General features: G+C 38.6%; 3 protein-coding genes across 6 annotated transcripts in view; 1 reads left to right on the plus strand and 2 right to left on the minus strand.

The window, feature by feature from the left end:
• The window catches only part of mtrex (Mtr4 exosome RNA helicase), a 23,009-nt gene extending 19,585 nt beyond the window's left edge, over window positions 1-3,424 (plus strand). The window contains exons 25-27 of the mRNA XM_077622181.1: window positions 45-207; window positions 2,651-2,755; window positions 3,155-3,424. Coding sequence (XP_077478307.1) covers window positions 45-207; window positions 2,651-2,755; window positions 3,155-3,207 — 321 coding nt within the window. The 3' untranslated portion in view covers window positions 3,208-3,424. The remainder of the gene's footprint in view (window positions 1-44; window positions 208-2,650; window positions 2,756-3,154) is intronic.
• Window positions 3,312-21,268, minus strand: plpp1a (phospholipid phosphatase 1a). Of its 2 annotated transcripts, none has more exons than XM_077622183.1 (6): window positions 20,831-21,268; window positions 14,633-14,784; window positions 12,157-12,437; window positions 6,709-6,766; window positions 4,367-4,543; window positions 3,312-4,292 (listed from the first exon to the last, which is right to left on the minus strand). In XM_077622183.1, the coding sequence occupies exons 1-6, from the start codon at window positions 20,886-20,888 to the stop codon at window positions 4,176-4,178; spliced, it is 843 nt and encodes a 280-aa protein (XP_077478309.1). In that variant the 5' UTR covers window positions 20,889-21,268; the 3' UTR covers window positions 3,312-4,175. The 2 variants fall into 2 exon arrangements, with proteins under 2 accessions (XP_077478309.1, XP_077478308.1); XM_077622182.1 differs by lacking the exon at window positions 14,633-14,784 and adding an exon at window positions 15,974-16,128 and having other exon boundaries at window positions 20,831-21,266.
• Window positions 21,269-22,082: 814 nt separating this feature from the next.
• The window catches only part of csgalnact1a (chondroitin sulfate N-acetylgalactosaminyltransferase 1a), a 30,686-nt gene continuing 29,671 nt past the window's right edge, over window positions 22,083-23,097 (minus strand). For 2 of the 3 annotated variants that reach the window (XM_077623613.1, XM_077623614.1), the window contains one exon: window positions 22,084-23,049. In XM_077623613.1, coding sequence (XP_077479739.1) covers window positions 22,769-23,049 — 281 coding nt within the window. In that variant the 3' untranslated portion in view covers window positions 22,084-22,768. Of the gene's footprint in view, window positions 23,050-23,097 lie in introns of all 3 variants that reach the window. The other variant, XM_077623615.1, reaches the window with a different exon arrangement.

Raw genomic sequence — 23,097 nt, forward strand, 5'->3', positions numbered from 1 at the left:
GCGCCGGCGGGGCAACCACCACTAATGGTCACTTTGTTCGTCAGGAGTGCGCCAAGCGCATCGCCAAAGTGTCTGCCGACGCCAAGCTGGAGGTGGACGAGGACGACTACCTGGGCCAATTCAAGCCGCACCTAATGGATGTGGTGTACGCGTGGGCCAACGGCGCCACCTTTGCGCACATCTGCAAGATGACTGACGTCTTTGAAGGTAAGAAATGGTTCAAATTACAGTTCTCTTTTTAAATTGAGTTTGGTTTTTAATTCAAAACAAAATCTAGCCGTTGAAAAGATGCAAACATTCTTGCTTAATTCAACATTCTGATTTCAGGAGTTTCATCTTGATTGGGTACTACTTAATACAGGGTTGGTTCGCGGGGCGCTTTAACGTCAACTTGATTTCACGTGGGCCGGACCATTTTAGATATAATATTTAGATTTTTAAAAATAAATGGATTAAAAGAACTAGATTAAAATCCGTGAATATTCAGTTTTTTATAGATCTAAAACAATGTTTATTTTAGCTTTTTTAAAATATATTTTTAGATTTTACAATGATTTTTGAACTAAAAACAGAGAAAAAAATTATTTAAAAAGTACAATTATTGATTTTAAAGGGGGAAAATCAGGAAATTTAATATATTTAATCCTAAAACAGAAAGTCGGCACTCATGATTTACTTTCCCGGGCCAGACAAAATGATGCAGCGGGCCAGATTTGGCCCCCGGGCCGCCACTTTGAGACGTGTCAAAAAGATGGGTTGTTTTTAAAAAAATATTTATTTGTTTATACGTTTACTCGTTATCTGCCATAATCCGAAATAAAGGTCTTCGTTTTGACAAGGAGACCCCCATTCCAATTTTATTCATCCCGTATTTGGGAAATTTCAGTTTAATTTGATGCCAGCCTCCCTAATTGAAAATACAGTAATCCCTCGAATATTGTGGTTAATGTAATGTTTAATCAAACATGGCCGCAATAATTGAAAAATCGCAAAGTAGGCTCACCCCTATTATAACTTTTTTTTCTTTCAGTGCTGAGTCCTAGTAGCAAGAGTGGCTTCCATTCAGTGTGTTTTTTTCACATTTTTATGAACTTAATAATCGGACATAGGCTTTGTCATCATTGACTCGACAAAAAGCCTAATTGTCATCATACCCAGAAACTGCGTATGACGAAATTGGTAGTGCTTCTCTATAAGGTGCGTTTTCCCGGCAAAAGACCCAAATAAGTGATAATTTCGGACTCGTAATTTGGCATTCTGCCGTGATGAATACATGGCATCACCCCCGAGCAAAATAATAATTAAAAAAAAATGAATAGTGGAAAAAAAATCGCTAAATAGTGAATTATGTGAGGACGCGATAGTCGAGGGATGACTGTAAATTTCATGTCTATTGCAGTAATGGGCAATGATTGAGCTTAGGTGGACAAGCAGCAAAATAATCCAGAGTTGTAACGAGTAGGGATGTCCCCAATCAGAAATCGGGCCCTAGCATTTAACTTCATGATCAAAATAATGTGAAAAAGAATGGGGTTTTAAGAATTTTTACATTATTATTATTCAAGGGATACAAAAAAATCAAGGTATACAATGATATCAAAAGATTGGAACCGTGTGGAAACATTTAACATATTTTCATGACTACTCACAACAAAGTAATTGATATGGATGTTGTCAAAAGTAACAATTTTTCTTTTTAATTACCGGATTTTCACGACTATACGGCGCATCGTATTTTTAGCCACAGTGTCAATAACGAGTGCTATTTCTGTATTTTACACACAAAGGACGCACCGTTTTTATAGACGCAGCCAGGCATGGCAAAACATACACCAGCCTAAACATACACGCTACACCCACACGCTAAAAACACGTTTTTAAAAAGGCAACGGAAGAAAAACTGAGTTTGGTTGTACTTTATTTAGCCATTTTACAATGTACTCGCGTCATCAACACCCACAAACCCATCAAAGTCCTCATTTTCTGTGTCCGAATTGAACAATTGTCCAAATGAGTCATCGAAAACGCTGAGTTTTATGCGTTCGTCCAGGCGGCCACAATCCATTCGCAAATGGTAGCTAGCAGCTAGCGTAACTATTCCAACGCTGCTTTCCATGCTTCGTAAAGCTGTGTTGATGTCGATGTATACAGGCCACAATCCATTCGCAAATAGTAGCTAGCTAGTAGCTAGCGTAACATTTCCAACACTGCTTTCCATGCTTTGTAAAGCTGTGTTGATGTCGATGTATACAGGCCACAATCCATTGGGTGTATTGACAAAAGAACTCGATATCCCAGCAGTCACTGCGCAGTACTTTTTCTATGGGAAAAATACTAGAGTCGGGGGCTGCTTGCTGTAGTTGTGAGAGCTGTAGAGGATGGTGTACCCTAACGACTGATTTATTTTATTTTATCGTGATAAAAATTTTAGTATTGGTCCATATATAAAGCACACTGGATTATAAGACGCCCTGTCTATTTTGGAGAAAATGTAAGACTTATGTGCGCCTTATTGTCGTGAAAATATGGTAAATTGTCGCGGTATGGGATCGGCACTCATTCCGGACAACTCGAGTGCAAAAATAATACTTAAAACGTGAGTGTCCGAAAACACCTGCTGAAATCTGTTGTGTTATGCGGTGCTTCATAGGGAGCGTCATCCGTTGCATGCGCCGTCTGGAGGAAGTGCTCCGACAAATGTGCTCGGCCGCCAAAGCCATCGGCAACACGGAGCTGGAGAACAAGTTTGCCGAAGGTAAAAATTAAAATTGGACATTTTTCAGGACAGCTGGGGCTTTTTAAACAAAGAATAGAAACCATGAAAATTGCTTTGTGTTTCATATTGCTACAGGTGAATTGAAACCGATTGTTAAATATGTGCGCACAATCGTATTAAATGGACTGACAGCTCTGGAACAAAATGGCGGCAGACTTTGTAATGTCGGAAAATGTCGTTTTGTTATCTATAGAGTTAATAAATGTCATAAATAAGAATTTTTTTTCAAAGGCTAGTCTGCAGTTTGCACCTTTATCAAAGCAGAGGTTATCATTCGTTATTATGTAAGCATTTTTTATTGATAGTTGCACAAACAGGGATATTAAAATTGTGTAAATGCTGTTGATAAATGTTAACCCTTTATATGCATCTCCACAGGAATCACCAAGATCAAGAGAGACATCGTATTTGCAGCCAGCCTGTACTTGTAATCGCAACATTGTGGCTCTCTCATTCCTTTTCGCCTTCCGGCCACTCAACATTAGCCGTTGAACTCAAGTTTTTAATTGAAATCAAAAGACTCGCATTTTCTTCCTTTAGATGGTATGGCTTTATTTGTCCTGCTTTTGTTTTAGACACATGTACATACCCGAAAATGTTTTTCCAATAAATGTCTGTGTGGTTAGCATACAGATGATAAAAATGGGATTAGTGTTTTTATTTATTTATTTTGTCCCCGAGTTTTGTTTTGGGGAAGATAATGCGAAAGGCCGTGTCGTTGTGTTGGAAACACATGCTTGGGATATGCGATTGTCATTCAATTCATGATACAAGCCTGCCACTACTCTCAACCAATCGGGAGTAATCAAAATTTGCATCCCACTCCAGATTGGTTAAAAATAGAGACAAACTTGCAACCACAGGTGAGTGAACTGCATATCAGAAACGTGGGAAAATCACATAGCAAGTGCAGAAAATTGTTCTTACACTATAATTGTACATTTATACCAAAAACAGATTCTTGGGTATAAACCACATTCTTGTACGCTTGGAACACATTTTAGAGATGCGATATTTCATATGATGCTTAAGAAATTGTGGCATGAATCTATTGCCATATCCAAGCAGCAGCATTAGCTTAGCAGTCACATTCGCAGTAGTTGTTTATAACCTCAAATGAACCTCGGCAGGAGCTTTAAGCAGATTGACTCCTTGTGAAAAAATGCACAAAGCGGGCTTACATTCACAGGTTAGTAACCACAATAGTGGTCTCCAAATGCCCCGCCTTTTTTTCATTTAATTGGCGGATGCATGCAATACAATCTTCTGGCATATCAGCAGATAAAAATGGCGCCATTCCAGGACAGTCTTAAGCCAGCACTTTTAAACGACATTTGAATAAAACAAAGAGGCCTGAGGTGTATCAACTCTACATGCAGGAGAGTAAGAGTGCAAAGTTTTAGTTTGGGCTTTCAAAGTGGTTTCCATTTGGGGACTCCTGAAAGCTGGCGTGCGGTATGTCCGTCTCCTTTTTGGCCTCCAGGGGTTGCTTGAAGAAGTCGGACACAAAAAAAACCTGTGGAGATGCACACGCACAAAATATATTGAATTTAGGAGTTTATGGAATCAGAAAAAAAGGCAAAAACTCACCACCAAGATGGCCATGAGCGCTCCTTGCAGGAGGCCGGTCAGCACATCACTCCAGTGGTGCTTGTAATCGGAGACGCGTGACAAACCCGTATACACGGAAGCGGCGATCAGGAAAAACTGGATGGTTGGCCGAAGCAGGCGAGCCCACTCAGTGCGCATGCGGGCCTGCAGGTACAGCTGTAAAACAAAAAACAATTGCAGCAACAAGTATAGACTCCTAAGTCACTCACCCACTCTTTCACTCAATCACTCATGTGTGCACTCACTCACTCTTTCACTCACTCGCTCGCCTTCGTTCACTCACTCTCACTCACACTTTTGCTCACTCTTTCACTCACTCATGCCTGCACTCTCATTCGCATTCGTTCACTCGCTCACATTCATTCCCTCACTCTCACTCGCATTCGTTTACTCACTCACTGACCTGCGTTCACTCACCCACTCACTGACTCGCATTCACTCACTCACTGACTTGCGTTCACTCACTCACGCTCGCAGGCATGTACTCGTGCTCGCAGGCATGTACTCGTGCTCGCAGGCGAGCAATCATGCTCGCAGGCGTGCACTCTCACTCCCAATCACTCTTGCACTCACTCACTGACTCGCGTTCACTCACGCGCGCAGGCGTGCACTCGCGCGCAGGCGTGCACTCACGCTCGCAGGCGTGCACTCACGCTCGCAGGCGTGCACTCACGCTCGCAGGCGTGCACTCACGCTCGCAGGCGTGCACTCACGCTCGCAGGCGTGCACTCACGCTCGCAGGCGTGCACTCACGCTCGCAGGCGTGCACTCACGCTCGCAGGCGTGCACTCACGCTCGCAGGCGTGCACTCACGCTCGCAGGCGTGCACTCTTATGATCGCAGGCGTGCACACTCACTCTTGCACTCACTCCCGTGTGAATGAGTGCACTCACTGACTCACTCACACATGCACTCACTCAGGCGTCCACTCACTTACTCGCTAACCCTCTCTCTCGCTCACTCACTTACTTGCACTCACTAACTCGCGTTCACTCACTCACTCGCGTTCACTCACGCTCGCAGGCATGTACTCACGCTCGCAGGTGAGCAATCATGCTCACAGGCGTGCACTCTCACTCATTCATTAAGTCACTCACTCACTGACTTACGATCGCAGGCGTGCACTCTCACTCCCACTCACTCACGCACTCACTCACTCGCACAGGCGTGCGCTCACGCTCGCAGGCGTGCACACTCACTCTTTCACTCAGTCACGTTCGTTAACTCACTCACTCAGTCTTTCACCCACTCACTCTTGCACTCACTCACACATGCACTCACTCAGGCATCCTCTCTCTCACTCACTCACTCTTGCACTCCTCACTGACTCACATCCACTCACTCACTCACTGACTTGCACTCACTCACTCGCGTTCACTCACTCGCGTTCACCGACTCAAGTTTGCAGGTGTGCACAGTCACTCTTTCACTCACTCACGCACGCCTGCACTCACTCTTTCACTCAGTCACGCCTGCACTCACTCTTTCACTCAGTCACGTTCGTTCACTCACTCACTCACTCTTACTCACTCTTTCACTCACTTGCTCACTCACTCCTTCACTCACTCACACGTGCACTCATTCAGTCTTGCACTCACTCAGTGTTTCACCCACTAACTCACACTCACTCATTCATTCACTCACTTGTGAATGAGTGCACTCTCACTGACTCACTCACACTCACTTAGGCATCCACTCACTTGCTCGCTCGCTCACTATCTCTCACCCACTTTCACTCACTCACTGCTAACACTCCACTCGGTTGTTTAACAACTCTTTTGAACACCGTTCGTCGTCACAGAGTTCTAACAGTCTTAGTCTTTAGTGTTTGAGTGTGGTTAAAGGAACTGTGTTCTTTGTTTAAAATTACTGGTGCGAATGAAATGAAGAAGCGAGCACTGTTATCCCTGATTGATATTGCAAAGCAATATGACGGTACCCCACCTTCTGTCACTACGCTATTGAAGCAGAAGTATTAACAGCGACGACAACTTGGCATGGCCTCACTGTACTGAACGACGAGAGACTGAAGATTTTTTAATTGTTTAGTTGTTTATGTTCATGTGCTAACGTTAGCATCCTCCTTACTGTACTACTGCACGAATAGAACTGTAGTTTTGGTAGTTAGTGTTTTTTTTTTTCAGGATCGTGAAACCAATAAAATAATTTACATAAAGTACCCCTCTAGTTACAAAAAATCCAAGTTACAAAACAAGTTCTGGAACCAATTATGCAGTGACTTATGCAGTGAATTGATCTCTTTTAGTGGTGATTCCTTAGAGATTTATATACTATATTGTTAATTCAATGTGAACACTTACCGCCAGGAAAAGCATGCAGTACATGGAGAAGGATGAATGGCCAGAATAGAAAGATAACCTGGGACAAGAAGACAAATATAATATATATTAAAATAAATATTTTCATTTCGTTGAAAAAGAGGAATGAAAGTAATATTGATTTTTGTTTTCTACATTTTGCTTCTATTTTAATATATTAACAAATGGGAGTTGACATAATCTAATTACTTGCAGTTTCAATACTTCAAGTTGGTTCAGAAAACAGTGGCCACCAATCTCAGGCAGGTATGACATATTTCAATTATTTTTGAAAGCGTGACTAATATGCAAATCGTACATTTTTACGGTATTTGAGACTCTTTGTATTCATTGCCTAAACAGGCAAACAGCAACAGCTATATTGTTATTAATGTCAATATTCAGACATTCATTGTATTGTTTATAAGATCGAATCTTCACCCTCTTGGCGCGAGCTTGTGTGAGGCTTGGAGGTGTTGAGTTGCAGTAAGACGATCTCCTGCCTGCTGCTCATCTTAACGCTGTTTTCCAATGAGTTAATGTTTTGATGTTTGTAGTGATAGGCGTGTCCACTGTAGTGGAGGGGGCGGAAGATTGGCTCACAACAGTCAGGCAAACACGCCCTTGAAATATGACTATGGTCCTTGGAGAGATGCTTTGTGTTGCCAGATGACAGCTAACCTCGCCCATTATTGCAGCGGAAAACATTTAAGAAATGGGGGGCGAGGTGGGGCCTCTTTGGGTAATAGGAGGTGCACATCCCCTCGCCAAGGAGTGTTTCCTGCTGCTCAGTGCTGATAACACGAGAGCTAAGGCCCCCCCCCGCCAAAGGTCACATTCAACCGCTTGCTCGACTATTTCTGCAGAACAAATATATCTATTATTAGGCATTAGAGTACCACTGAGCCCAGCCAAAAGCATAATCAAAGAATGTCCAATAAGCTAATGTATATATATTTATACACACACACACACACACACGCACACATATATATATATATATATACACACACATATACATATATATACATACATATATATATATATACATACGTTTTGACGAAAGTTTGGCGACACTCTTTTTCCTTGTCGACGATAATGTCAAATATTTATTCATCTTATTAGACGTGCTTCATAACTGAGCAAAGAATACCCCGAGATTTGGTACAAACGTAAAGCTGGCATGCAAAATGACTTGAATGGCTGGTCATCGTAAGCCTTTTTCTTTAAAAAAAAGTGGTCTATGTAAAGTAAAGCTTTTATTTGTTTAAAAAATAAATACTATGTATATATAGTCAGGCTTTTTCTTTAAAAATGACCATGTATATTAAGGGTTTTTATTAAAAAATGACCATGTATAGTAAGGCTTTTTTATTTAAAAAAAAACGACCATGTACAGTAAAGCGTTTTTCTTAAAAGACGACATAGTATAGTAAGGCTTTTTTTCTTAAAAAATGACATAGTATTGTAAGGCTTTTTTCTTAAAAAACAACATAGTATAGGCTTTTTTCTTTAAAGGCGACATAGTATAGTAAGGCTTATTTTCTTTAAAAACGACACAGTATAGTAAGGCTTTTTTGTCTTTAAAAACGACATAGTATAGTAAGGCTTTTTATTTACAAAAAAGACCATGTATAGTAAGGCTTTTTTTCTTAAAAAATGACCATGTATAGTAAGGCTTTTTTGTTTAAAAAAGACCATGTATAGTAAGGCTTTTTTTCTTTAAAAAAACGACATAGTATAGTAAGGCTTTTTTTCCCAAAAAAACGACATAGTATAGTATGGCTTTTTCCCCTAAAAAACGACATAGTATAGTATGGCTTTTTTCCTTTAAAAAACGACATGGTATAGTATGGCTTTTTTTCTTAAAAAACGACATAGTATACTAAGGCTTTTTTTCTTAAAAAACGACATAGTATAGTATGGCTTTTCCCCCCTTAAAAACGACATAGTATAGCATGGCTTTTTTTCTTGAAAAACGACATAGTAGAGGAAGGCTTTTTCCCTAAAAAATGACATAGTATAGTATGGCTTTCCCCCCTAAAAAACGACATAGTATAGTATGGCTTTTTTCCTTTAAAAAACGACATAGTATAGTAAGGCTTTTTTTCCTAAAAAACGACATAGTATAGCATGGCTTTTTTTCTTGAAAAACGAAATAGTAGAGGAAGCCTTTTTTTCTTAAAAAACGATATTGTGTAGTAAGGCTTCTTTTCTTAAAAAACGACATAGTATAGTAAGGCTTTTTTTCTTTAAAAAATGACATAGCAAGTAAGGCTAAGAGAGTCGGAGAATAAATCTGACTTCTGATTCTTCACCTTCTAGTTGTTGCTGTGGTCCACTGGCAAAATCATTGGGTCAGAACATGAGGCGGGAATCAGGAGTGAATTCAATTCCACTCGTTGCAATTCTCAAATTGTTTATTGAGGTAATGAAAAGGATAAATACAACTTCCAACTTTACTGTGGTGCAGTGGCAAAGACAATGGGTCAGAATTTCAGGTGGACTCAAGTTCAAATCAGAAGTGAGTTTGATTCCACTCTTTGCAATTCTCAAATTGTTTATTGAGGTAATTGAAAGGATAAATATAACTTCCAATCACATCATTTCAGAAGACACTGTGGTCCAGTGGCAAGAACAATGGGTTGAAATTGAAGTTGGAAACAAATTCAAATCTGGAGTGAGTTCAAGTCCACTCTTTGCAAATCTCAAATTGTTTATTGAGGTAATGAAAATGATAAATATAACTTCCAATCATCTCATTTCAGAAGTCACTGTGGTCCAGTGGCAAAGACAATGGGTCAGACAGACCTCAAGTTAGTGGATTTGACTGCCATGTGGGAGATGGGGTTCGAATCCCGCTCTCGTTTGACTAATCACTACACTAGTAGTTCAGTAAATGGGTAATCCTTTTTTCATTCAAATAAAGACTTAGTCATTTTTTTCAGCAAAACAATATTTCCGGTCAGCCTTCGGCTGACCGGAAGACAGTTGGGAGGGGGGGTTCCTGGTGGTGTTCGACAGTCGGCCTTCGGCCGACTGCCGACACCATACAGTCGTTGACTGGCGACACCGGGACGTGAACCCTCGACACCCACGTCGCAGGCAGGTGACTTACCCACTACACCACGAGGCGGCCCGCCTATACATGATTGGAAGTTATATTTATCCTTTTCATTACCTAAATAAACAATTTGAGAATTGCAAATAGTGGAATTGAACTCATTCCTGATTTGAACTTGAGTCCACCTGAAGTTCTGACCCATTGTCTTTGCCACTGGACCACAGTGACTTCTGAAATGATGTGATTGGAAGTTATATCTATCCTTTTCATTACCTCAATAAACAATTTGAGAATTGCAAAGAGTGGAATTGAACTCACTCCTGATTTGAACTTTGAGTCCACCTGAAGTTCTGACCCATTGTCTTTGCCTCTGGACCACAGTGACTTCTGAAATGATGTGATTGGAAGTTATATCTATCCTTTTCATTACCTCAATAAACAATTTGAGAATTGCAAAGAGTGGAACTGAACTCACTCCTGATTTCAACTTGAGTCCACCAGAAGTTCTGACCGTTTGTCTTTGCAACTGGACCACAGTGACTTCTGAAATGAAGTGATTGGAAGTTATATTTATCCTTTTCATTACCTCAATAAACAATTTGTGAATTGCAAAGAGTGGAATTGAACTCACTCCTGATTCCCACCTCAAGTTCTGAACCAATATTTTTGCCACTGGACCACAGCAATAACTAGGAGAAGAATCAGAAGTCAGATTTATTCTCCGACTTTCTTAGCCTTACTATACTATGTCGATTTTTTAAAGAAAAAAGCCTTACTATATACAGACGCTCCCCTACTTACGAACATTCAACTTACGAACAACGGTACATACGAACATACATATATATAATACAAAATATAGCACTGAATCAACTTACAAACAAATTCAACTTATGAACAATCGCTCGGAACCAATTGCGTTCGTAAGTAGGGGAGCGTCTGTACATATATATATACATACATATATACACATACATATATATACATATATATATACATACACATATATTTACACATATATATATATATATATATATATATATGTACATATACATATATATACATACATACATATACATACATATATATATATATACATACACATATATACATACATATATACACATACATATATATATATACATATATACACATATATATATATATTTTACAGTGGTGTGCCGTCAGGGCCTTCAAGGCCTTCTCTGCTGACCCAAGAAATATCTGAATCATATATTATATTTTGTCCATCAATACTTAATCAATACCAATAATGACAAAGTTAAGTATGTCTACTTCATGGTCTAAAGGTTCGCTCACCTGCCTGCCTGGTAATCATTTTTCCCTTAAATAAAAACAACTGTGTGTAGTCAAGACTTTCCAATAATGACTAAGTAAAGTGTGGCCAATTCGTGGTGTAGTGGTTCACTCACCTGACTGCCATGTGGGAGGCTGGGGTTCGAATCCCAGTTGGGAAACATTTTCCATTAGTTGTTTCTATATATTTGTAGTCAACACCTTCCAATAATGACACAGTAAAGTGTGGCCAATTTGTGTCGTAGAGGTTCACTCACCTGACTGCCATGTGGGAGGCTGGGGTTCGAATCCCAGTTGGGAAACATTTTCCATTATTTGTTTCTATATATTTGTAGTCAACACCTTCCAATAATGACACAGTAAAGTGTGGCCAATTTGTGTCGTAGAGGTTCACTCACCTGACTGCCATGTGGGCAGCTGGGGTTCGAATCCCGGTCGGGAAACATTTTCCTTTAATTATTTCTATATATGTGTAGTCAAGACCTTCCAATAATAACAAAGTGAAGTGTGGCCAATTTGTGGTGTAGAGGTTAGTTCACCTGACTGCCATGTGGGAGGCTGGGGTTCAAACCCTGGTCGAGAAACATTTTCCCTTAATTATTTCTATATATGTGTAGTCAAGACCTTTCAATAATAACAAAGTAAAGTGTGGCCAATTCGTGGCGTAGAGGGTAGTTCACCTGACTGCCATGTGGGAGGCTGGGGTTTGAATCCTGCTCTCATTTGACTGATCACAACACTATGTAGTTCGGTAAATGGGTAATCCTTTTTTCATTAAAATAAAGACTCAGTCATTTTTTTCAGCAAAACAATTTAGTTCCGGTCAGCCTTTGGCTGACTGGCGACACCGGGACGTGAACCCTCGCCTTGCCTCCCACATGGCAGGCAGGTGACTAACCCACTACGCCACGAGGCGTATTTTTTGTCTTCTAGATTTACACATGAAAAAAGTTTATTAAACTAAGAGTAGCTTTGCAGATTTTCCCACCCCCTTCTTCATTTATTAATTGGTCATTTACATTTAATACAACATAGTGAATCAATTGTAAAATTAATTTTCTCAAACCCACCTGCCTTCGTTGACCATGGTAGGGTTTCCGGTGCAGGTAAAATCCTCCACATAGACTCCAGGTGTGCAGTTGCTGCTCTTCCAGTCAGGCTTGCACACGTCCAGGAAGTGCGGCCGCAAGCGGCCAATGGAGTACTTGGCGATGTCGGTGAGCGACTGGCTCATGGCGGCACCAAAGAGGAAGGTACCCACCGACTTGTAAACGCGTGCCAGATAGCCCCCATATGACGACTTGGACTGCAGGCGCTTGAGGTACACACACAGGCACTCGCCAAATATCATCTGTCACCGTTGAGCAAAAAGTCACAATTAAAACCGCACTCCCATAAAACAACGCACAGTTGATATTTCAACTTCAGTGTTCCAAATAGTTGGTGTCAGTGAAAGAAGCAAATCAAGAAGACAGTAAAATGGCAAAAACAAAAAAACAAGCCGAGGGTGAAGCGGATATGAGAGGATGTCCACTTAAGTGTTTATCAGCGCAAGAGACATGGGCCCACAAAGATAGAAGTAGTGCTAATAGCTAACGTGTGGTAGCTTGGAACTTTGTTGGAATTTGGAACCAATATTCGCCCCCATGTCTTGTCATTTATGTCAAGTCATGAGCCGCCATTGACTAGAAGAGTCATCCAAGTCATCATTATGAATTTTTTGGATTCTTGTCAACTGACTACTTTGGATGATGGTTGAAATGTGTTTTTAATTAAACGGGAATAGTAAGAGTGACAACCAACCCATGAGACAATGAACCCTGCTCCCCTCTACATGTATTTTTCAAACGCTTCTATAGACGGGAAATTTGAAGCCATCTTTAAAAAGTAGCATATATTTACAATATTCAAGAAGTCCTATAGAATTTGTATTCTGTTTTTTCTTTTACTACAGCCTTTTGATGAAGGAAGCCTAAATTGAGCTTGACAATTGACACAAAAAATAAAAAAAAGACTTTCTTTAAACAGTTCTCAATGATTTACAGCAGGGGTGTCAAAATGATTGCAGAAGGGTCGGCAGCGGCTGGAGGTTTTTACTCATACTGATTTAAAAGGACAGATTTTGACCAATCTGGTGTTATCAGTTGACTGCAGATAGGTGCTGCTTGTTTCAACAGAAACCTCTTTGGTTAAACTATTCTGTATCAGTCGAAAAAAATATTTGCTTAATGACTTTGTTTTGATGTCTTTGAATGTTAGTTCTTGGAAAGATTTGCAGTTTGTTAACATGCTGTTAGTAGAGGAAAACTTAGTTCATGAAGAATGATGAGGGGGTTCTCAAACTTTTGGCCAGGGGAAAAACTCCCCCCCACCCCCATGATGGTAACACGGATCAAACACTACGAACCTACAATCTGTACGCCATAGAAATTATAAAGTTGACTCTTTTCAGTACAAATGTATATGATAAATTTCATTATTTTCTTTTCAATAAAAACATATGATAAATTTCATTATTTTCTTTTCAATAAAAGCGTATATGATACATTTCATTATTTTCTTTTCAATAAAAACGTATATGATAAATTTCATTTTCTTTTCAATAAAAGCGTATATGATAAATTTCATTATTTTTTCTATAAAAGTGCATGTGATAAATTTCATTATTTTCTTTTCAATAAAAGCATATATGATAAATTTCATTATTTTCTTTTCAATAAAAACGTATATGATAAATTTCTATTTTCTTTTCAATAAAAGCGTATATGATAAATTTCTTTATATTCTTTTTAATAAAAGCGTACATGATACATTTCATTATTTTATTTTCAATAAAAGCTTTTATGATAAATTTCATTATTTTATTTTCAATAAAAGCAAAGATGATCAATTTCATTATTTTTTTTCAATAATAAATTTCATTATTTTCTTTCCAATAAAAGCCTTTATGATAAATTTCATAATTTTATTTTCAATAAAAGCATATGATAAATGTCATTATTTTATTTTCAATAAAAGCATATATGATAAATTTCATAATTTTATTTTCAATAAAAGCGTATATGATAAATTTCATTATTTTATTTTCAATAAAAGCGTATATGATAAATTTCATTATTTTCTTTTCAAGAAAAGGTATGTGACAAGCATAACCATTTTCCCCCCAAATATTTTTGTATTTGTTTTCCTAACATTGCCCGTTGGGGAGGATAAATGGTTATCTTGAATCAAAAAAATGTTTTTTCAAGATAAAGTCATAATAATATGACAGCCAAATTGAACTTAAAGTTCCAGTTGTTCTTGGATTAAAAAAAAGCTTCATAATTTAGGGAATGCAGGGCTGTGAGTCACGAGGACTAATTCGATTTGTAGGTTTATTTAATTAGTTTCGCCTGGCAACTAGGTACGCATTGCTTTTCCTAAGACGACATAATTCTTTGCTATTTGCGACCACAGTTTGAGAAACCCCACATTCTGAAATAACGCAAATGAAATAGAAAACACCAAGATGATAGTAACAAAAAGGTGGCATCTGGTTGCACTTACAGTGAGTATTGTGAGAGGAATCATGACACCTCCTAGCAACTGATAGGAAATGGTGTCCTCTTTAAGTGGATACTTGATCGAATCATCGCTACAGAAAAAGCCCCGGTGGAACGGTTTGTGTCGTGCTGTGAGTATTGCGAACGGCAGTCCAGCTAGCAGAGAAGCAATGAGAAAAGATGACAGGTTATTAGGTGATATCCAACCCAGATGCAACTGGTTGCATCTCCCAGGAGACGGCAGATGTTGCCTCAGCGGTGGCGTCCTGGCCGAAAGCTTTGGGAAGGTAATTGTTAGGATGTTAAAAGAAGGAGGCAGTTAGACGGCGGGTGCGCTTCTTGGAAGGCTCCGTTCATGTCCGAAAAACAAAAAGGACTTTGTATATATATATATATATATATATATTTTAAATGTTGTTGGATTAGATCAGGGGTGTCCAAATACAGTCTTCCCTCGATTATCGCGAATTCACTTCTTCGTGATTTTTTCTGCTATTTATTTAAAAAAAAATATATATATATATATAGGTTTTTTTTTAAGTTCATAAAAATGTGAAAATCCACGCTGGAACTTGTAAGAGTTTTTGCTACTATAGGAAAAAAAATATATAATAGGGGTGGCCTATTTCGCCATTTTTCGATTATCGCGGCCATGTCTGGTCTACCTTAACCGCGATATTCGAGGGATTACTGTATTTTCTATATTACTATATCTTCGAGGGCCACTTTCAGAAAAGTAGCGACCGTAGTTTGGACACTCCTGGATTGAATGGTAATGTAGCTTCTCTCGAGATTAAATACGAGATAAGAAAGCTTTAAAGGACATTTCAAAAAGAGCATTCCAATTAATTTAAGGGGATTAAATGCACCATTAGCTTCATCCAGAAAAACCAAAACACGGGGACACAATTTCAAGGTGTTTGTTTTGTCTGGCATGTAAATTCAAGAAAATCTGAGATAACGTATGCTGTCAATCACCCATGAAAATTAAAGTTTTAGTATTAGAGTGCTGTCTCATACAGATAACTTTGTGATCTTAACATGCATTATTGCAGTGATTATCCCATTGATCAATATTGATTTTGCATTACCTAAGAGCTACACTAATGGAAAAGTATTACTTCTGTGGGGGATGGTATTTATGTGTGTATTAGATATCTAGTTTATCATGGTTTGTTCAGTAAAACTATTACAAGTGCAAAATAGCACATTTTTGAACCTGTCGATGTCAGGAACATTTGCAAATTAGCAACCAATTCGTTATTAAGTGGACATCCTCGTCATTTTGGGCTGCTAAAATCCAATATTGATCCAGATAGAGGGGCATCCGACAGTTGCTACTTACGCAGCAAATGGGCAGAGAGAAGCCCACCGTGTAGAGCACGGTGGAGGTGACGGTACCGTGGTGGAAAGGGTACTTGATGCTGTCGTCACTACAGAAAAAGCCCCTCTGGTAGGGACGGATCTTACCCAGGTTAAAGGCTGCCAGAGGCAGGCCCGCTGTGGAGGAAACATTATCAAATGGAAAGAGACAAAAACAATGACCAAATATGGAGAATGATAAGATTTTTTAAAATAAACACAAAATCTTAATAATTGGTAAGTCATATGAGTCCTGTTTACGTCTTTACGTGTAATAAAATGATACTCCATTACTAATTGTCATAGTGAAATAAGATTATTTGTTGATGTCCTTCTCAAGCTTTTCTTCATAATATTAGGATTTTAGTCACACAATATATATTTTTTCCTGTATTAATCCAAAGTACAACCTTTTTCTTGCAATTCAGTTGCAGTTGACTTGTTCAAAGCGTATTTCTGTTATGGTTTGTGTTGTTAAATGATCTCTCTTTAGTCTTTCACACTGTTTCTATTTGTTGTTGTTTATTTTGGCTGCTTTTACAGAGGCAGGCAATCGTGGTTAATTTGAAGATGTTTTCTTTTAATCCTATTTTTTCTTCTCAAACAGAAACAAAAACACTGACGTTTTAGTGTAGCATTATGGCACTAATATTCAAAATTACATGTTTTTCCTCTGTTTTACCATTTTTTTGTCGCCAAATCAAAATTGGTCCGACCATAAATAATAAAAAAAAACATTAATACCTGACGCCTAGTATACTTTAATTAAATTGTTAAAAAAAACCTAACTAACTTAGTTGTAAACCCCCGAAATTTGAAACCAGGCTGAAAAGCCCCTTAAAGGGTTTTCCACAAGTGCCCTCCAAAGATATTTCAATTGGGGGAAAAAAGCTTTAAAAAATATATTATTAAAACTTCCAAGAAATCTATTAAACAACATTTGTCTTTGCTACCAAAGAATAAACGATAAACCATGAAGACACGGGGGTCCACTCAAATAAATGAATAAACTCTACTTTGGCATTTTTACAGTTTTTGTTCATAACACTGCTATTATTATGTCATGCAATATTACTGCTATTTTCTTAAGGAATCAATGGGGATTTCGGGATAAACAGTGTGGTCATATATCAACATGGATCTCCAGTTTATTGAGAATACAGTCATCCCTCCACTTACGAACGCCTCTAGGTACAACATTTTCAGGTTCCGAATTTTTTAAATGCAAATGAGTGACTCAAGATACGGAAAAAAATCCAAGTTACGAAATCCCCCAAGAAGTAAATGCATTTCCTTATCCGTTATTTTATTTTGAAAATATTGTCGCGGATGCATTGATTTTCACTTTAGAACATCGCTATCTCATATAATGACAATAAAAGCTCTCAATTCGATTGGCTGTCTTACAACAACCACTATCCATGTTTCAAGATCCTCTCTTGAATACCTCTCCACCTCCGCTAAATGCTCCCCTAAATTACAATCTCCCCTATTAAGCGATTAAAAACCGTACAAATACATTTTCTAACACACACATAGGGCACACGTAAAAGTCTAAAATGTGATACAAAGTGGACGGCTTTCGGCCCTGGTAGAACGGGCTCTTGCCGCCATCTGGCGGACAAACACGGGTATTATGTCTCCCATAACGACGGCAGTGGAGAGAACAATCTCAGCGGCACAGAGCAAATTTTGTTATTCAATTGTTTAATACATTAATAAATCATTTTCTTATAATTTTCTCTATTTTTGTGTGTTTCCTCACATCTTTCATTTGAAATTGGGACACTGACCAATTTTAAAGGGTTTCATTGGTAATTGTGTGAGGACCGTGGAACGAATGAGAGAATTTACATTTAAAGTACTGCTCTACTTACGCAAATTTCAAGTTACGAAAAAGTTCTGGAACCAATTAATTTCGTAAGTAGAGGTACGACTGTGTTAAAAGTGAGACACATTGTAATGGAGGAAAGGGTTCCATAAAAAAGGGAGGTCTAATCAAAGTAGTTTTAAACGGAATCAACCTTTACACATAATAATAATGATAAGCTTGTCAACTCGGCACTTCTATTTGATACAAAGAGCAGCGAAGAATCTTATGCAAGCGAGTCCAAAGTCCCGATGGAAAAACCTTGCAGTGATTTCTCGCCGTCTTTGGCCCCTTTAACAAAAGCTGCCCTCAGAATCTTCATCCTCAGGCATGAAAAATGAAAAAAAAAAAAAAAAGCTGCAGGAGCGCATGACCCGCTGGAACGCGCTCGTTTCAGCTGTTGGGTGTCTGATTGGTCGCGGCAGCTGAATTGCCACGGATGTTCAGTGAGAAAGACAAGCAGGCTGTTGGGGGAAGGGGGGGTGCTTGTTCTGTGTGTGTGTGTGTGCGCCTGTATTATTGTGTGTGGCAGAGCCTGGTTAAGTGTGCGTCGTGACTCAGCTACAATAAAAATCTTTTATTTAATCTATTCAAACCACAGAAAACCTGAGTCACCATTTGGAGCAATTAATCGCTAAATCAATCAATCAAGCAAACCCTTCTAATCATATCACATGCATTTGAAAAGAATGATATGTACTGATTTATTTAGGCTTTGCTATGTCTGAGTCACGACAATCGATAAGTTCCATTAATGTTAAAGGAGGAGATGCACAATGTCAACTCAGACCATGTTATTAAAACTATTCAAAAAAAAAGAAAATGACATTTATTACAGCTTTTTAGTTCTTGTAATATTTCATTTTCTGTGCAGTCATTACTCCTTTTTTTCAGCTGTATCAGTTAAAGTGCTCTGTAAACATAATATAAGAAAATATATTTCCTGGAGGGAAAAATTTACAAGGAATTAAGATGATTATCATTATAATTTAGAGAGAATATATCTGTTATTGCATTATTCTACAAGAAAAAAAACTAAGTCCCTATGACTTAAATAAAGACAAGATGCAAGAACAAAATTATATCATGAGAAATTAAGTATAATTATTATGTAAAACAGTAATCCCTCACCATTCAATTATTTATTTTTAATTTTTATTTTTTAAATAGGGGTGACCCTACTTTGCGGTTTTTCAATCATCGCGGTCATGTCTGGTCCACATTAACCCCAATATTCGAGGGATTACTGTAATTACCGAGTATGTGTGTCCCGATATAAGAGTGGTTAGCGGTCGGCAGCACAGTTCTGAGATCGACGGTTCGATCCCAGGTCCAGACCTTCCATTTGGGAGCTTACATGTTCTCCTCAGGCTTGCGTGGGTTTTCTCTGGGTACTCTGGTTTCCGTACACATTTCCCACATGCATGCTAGGCTGGTATTCTATCATTGTTGTTGGGAATTCTAAAACAAAAACTGTCATATGGCTGACAGTTTGTAATATTACAAGAAAATATCTTTACTTTATGGCCGTTAAGTGCAAATATTACCACTAAAAAGTCAAAATTTTACCATGGAAATGTTATAAAAGACATTATACTGCATGAATAATATTTTAGGTACATTATTTGGTGGAAAAAGTAAACACGAGAGAAAAGCAGTTGAATATGTTGAGATATTTGTATCTTTATTTTATATGCATTATGTCACAACAATTGTGATGGGCAATTAACTTATTTCTAAGGATGTTTTCTTGCTTTCTGTTCAGACATATGTGTCTCTTGAAATATTACCATTTCTACCAAGCTGTAACAGGGGAATGATATTGCAATTCTGCTGCTGATCAAAGTTTGGAACAGTTTTAATGTTTTTATTAATTATATTCCTGGAATGATTGTTTACGACACATTTTGAAGCGCTAGTTAATTGTCATAGATGCATAAAATAGCTCTCAACTTCTACCATTGTTTTTTTGCTCTTTGCTTATGGAAGCATTAACAAAAATAAAGCTTTTTATATGTTAACATTTTTTTTTGCCAAATTGTAAAATTACTAATATCCCTACAGCGGTTTTGGAATGTAATACTGTTTTTTTCCCTGTCTAAGTAGAACTTGTCTAACTAGAATCATGATTGTTTTTTCATTCATTTTCTGCTGTTTATCACAAGGGTCGCGGGAGGTGCTAGAGCCAATCCCATCCCACCATGGGCAGCAGGTGGGGACACCCTGATTTGTTAGAATCATGATAGTATTCTCCCCAAAAAATGACTTAAAAAGTGTAAAATTTGAGATTTTGTCAGAATCATTATTCATAACTTTATTTCTGTAAAATTGTAACTTCTTCCCCAAGTATCCTTTTTCTCATATCTCATTTTCTGAACCGCTTTAACCTCACCAGGGTTGCGGGGGGTGCTGGAGCCTATCCCAGCTGACTTCTGGCCAGAGGCGGGGTCACCCTGAATTGGCCGCCAGCCAATCGCAGGGCACAAGGAAACAAACAACCATTCACACTCACACTCATACTTAGGGGCAATTTAGAGTGTCCAATCAGCCTACCATGCATGTCTTTGGAATGTGGGAGGAAACCAGAGTACCCGGAGAAAACCCACGCAGGCCCGGGGAGAACAAACTCCAAACAGGTGGACCCAGAGCTGTGAGGCCGACGTGCTAACCCAGGGGTTGCCAAGTCCGGTCCTCGAGAGCCCCGATCCAGTCTGTTTTCCATATCTCCCTCCTCTACCACACCCGAATCAAATGATCAACTCATCAGCAAGCTGTCCAGAAACCTGATACCGATCCCGATTATTTGATTCAGGTGTGTTGGTGTAGGGAGATATGGAAAACAGACCGGACTTGGCCACCCCTGTGCTAACCACTCAGCCAAAGTTGTGATTATCGCCCTGTTCTATCCGATTATATCGCGACACAAATCCGCTTAATTGGGAAACATAATTACATACATGACATACATACCTAAAACAAGGCAGACGACATCGAGAACCACAAATGGGATTCCTCTTGTCTCGAACATGTTGACTCCTGCCTGGCTTTCTCCTTTCGTTCAAGTTCCTTTGGTGGGTCGGTTACAAATGCGGAATGAATATTGAATTACGGACGCTTTACCACATTAAATAAAATACAGTCCAGAAGTTGACGCCGCTGACTAGGAGACCACTAGCTTGGTGCACACAGCGAATTACTACTACTGCGACGACGATATTTCTCCTCAGAAGTCCGTCTTTCTTTCATCGTGACCTGGCCGAAAGACAAATCGTGAAGTCCCTCGGTAATATAACAAGATATGTTCCAAATTTTACGCCGAGAAAAGGTGGACACCTGCCCGGGGTGTGCCTGCCTCGCTATGAGTTTGACGGGCAGCCAGAATCTGTTGACTGGCTCGAGTTCAGGGGGCGGGCCTTACGCAGTGGCCCCTTAAAGAAACGTCGTACTCCATAGTTTTAAACACTATCCTTATCCTAATCACGACTCTTCTTGTTGATTTGCAATCGAGTGGAAACATAAGTCTACTCTCAGTGTTTATTTACGCGCTTGTTGACTTAGTAGTTGTTTTAACACAAGTATTTTAAGTTTCTGTCTAAATGCAAGTGATTATAAGGGTAAATGGTCGTCTTTCTGACGATTCTGTTTGTCTTTGAACTCGACAGGATTTGAAGTGAGCTCTCCGCCAGGTTGTTGGGTCAGTGCTGCCATCTTGTGCCTGAAAGGTAATATTACAGTACATTATAACTAGAAAGAGGAGACCTGTGATTTCATGAAACCTTGGAAGTCTATTAATTCTTTAATAAGGGAAATTTCACTAACGGAAGTTATCCAAACCTGAGACGGGGGATGACTGTCTCATGAAATGTAACTAAAATTGCGTCTGTTATTCTGATGGTTGAAAGAAAGAATCTAGTCAGGTGCAGGTTTAACTCAGAACAAAAGTTTCTATTCCATTGAATTTCTTCAGTCAAGAGGTGAGTTTTGGGGAAACCATGTTAAATTTATGTTATTACAAATATTTTTAAACATCCCTATATCAGTCAAGAGTTAATGAGGCCCTCTTGGTTTTCCATTTACGTCATCTTTTTTTACTAAAAGTAACACTGGTCTTCAAAAAAAAAGCCACACATTTAAAAATGTAGTGATGTCACCAGAACAGTATGTAATTGTTATAACAAAGTTAGAAAAATAGTCCTTATTTTACAAAGAAAAGTCTTTAAAGTTACAATTTAAAATACGTAAAGAAAAAAAGCTTTGATTTGATATGAAAACATTGTATTTTTAGGAGAATAACATGGAGTTGTAAGAATAAAAAATGTATTAAAAATGCAGTTAATGCTTCTATAATAATAATAATAATTTTGTTTTCATGATCACGAACACTTTAAATCGAAAGTATAACAATTGTTCCCATATTTGGTCAAGCACTGCAATTTCAGCTTGATGAGCAAGTCCTTTGTTTTTGCCCAGAAAATCTGCCATAAATGTAAAGTACAAGTGCATGAAAGAAGGTAAAAGGACATGTCAAATATCACAAATATTAAATGTTGTCAGACACATCAGGTCATATTTTCCGCTACAAACATCATCAGTGTCACAGCCTGATTGTCTTCCTAAAAAAGAACTCATGAAAATTCACATTAAATTGGAATAAAAAACTTTTCTGACCGCTTCAAGCCTTAACCTTAACTTATATAAGTTATTTAAAAAAGGCTGAAGTACATAACATATGGTTATATGATTATATACTGTATATAAACCGACAAAATATATATTAAACATATTTTCTAATAAAATGAAAGGTCAGTTCAAAGCAGTCCTTCATTTGATTCCTCCTCATTCATTGGATAATGAATGTCGTCATATTACGTTGATGTGCCGATGTAGGCCTTCACGTCTATTGGGGTCTCATAGTTTTTGTTGCGTATTCTGTTTCCGGAGATGTGCGTCAATGTCTTTTTGGAAGAAGAGCAAGCCAAGCTGTTGGTGCGACGCTTCGTTCATAATCTTGGACCGCATGCACATGCTGTACTGCTTGGATGTGAAGTTGTCAGCGCAGTGCTTCTCGTGCCATAAGTGGAAGAGGTTGCGGGACGGAGCCCGCACCACCAGGAGCTCGCTACGCAGGTACTTTTGGTACAGGTACACGTCCTCGCTGCCCCAGCCCTTGATGTTGATGTCGAACCCTCCTGTATTGGGAACGTCCATTTGTTCAAGTTCTCATCTCATTTTCTGAA

This window comes from Stigmatopora argus, chromosome 16, assembly GCF_051989625.1.
Source record: "Stigmatopora argus isolate UIUO_Sarg chromosome 16, RoL_Sarg_1.0, whole genome shotgun sequence".
Classification (NCBI taxonomy): Eukaryota; Metazoa; Chordata; class Actinopteri; order Syngnathiformes; family Syngnathidae; genus Stigmatopora; species Stigmatopora argus.

Coding starts and splice junctions, on each gene's coding strand:
- plpp1a (XM_077622182.1), bottom strand. CDS start 20,888: ATGTTCGAGACAAGAGGAATCCCATTTGTGGTTCTCGATGTCGTCTGC. Junction 6,767..12,156: donor ACCATGGTCAACGAAGGCAG/GTGGGTTTGAGA, acceptor TTCTTGTCCCAG/GTTATCTTTCTATTCTGGCC. Junction 4,544..6,708: donor ACTGCATGCTTTTCCTGGCG/GTAAGTGTTCAC, acceptor TTTGTTTTACAG/CTGTACCTGCAGGCCCGCAT.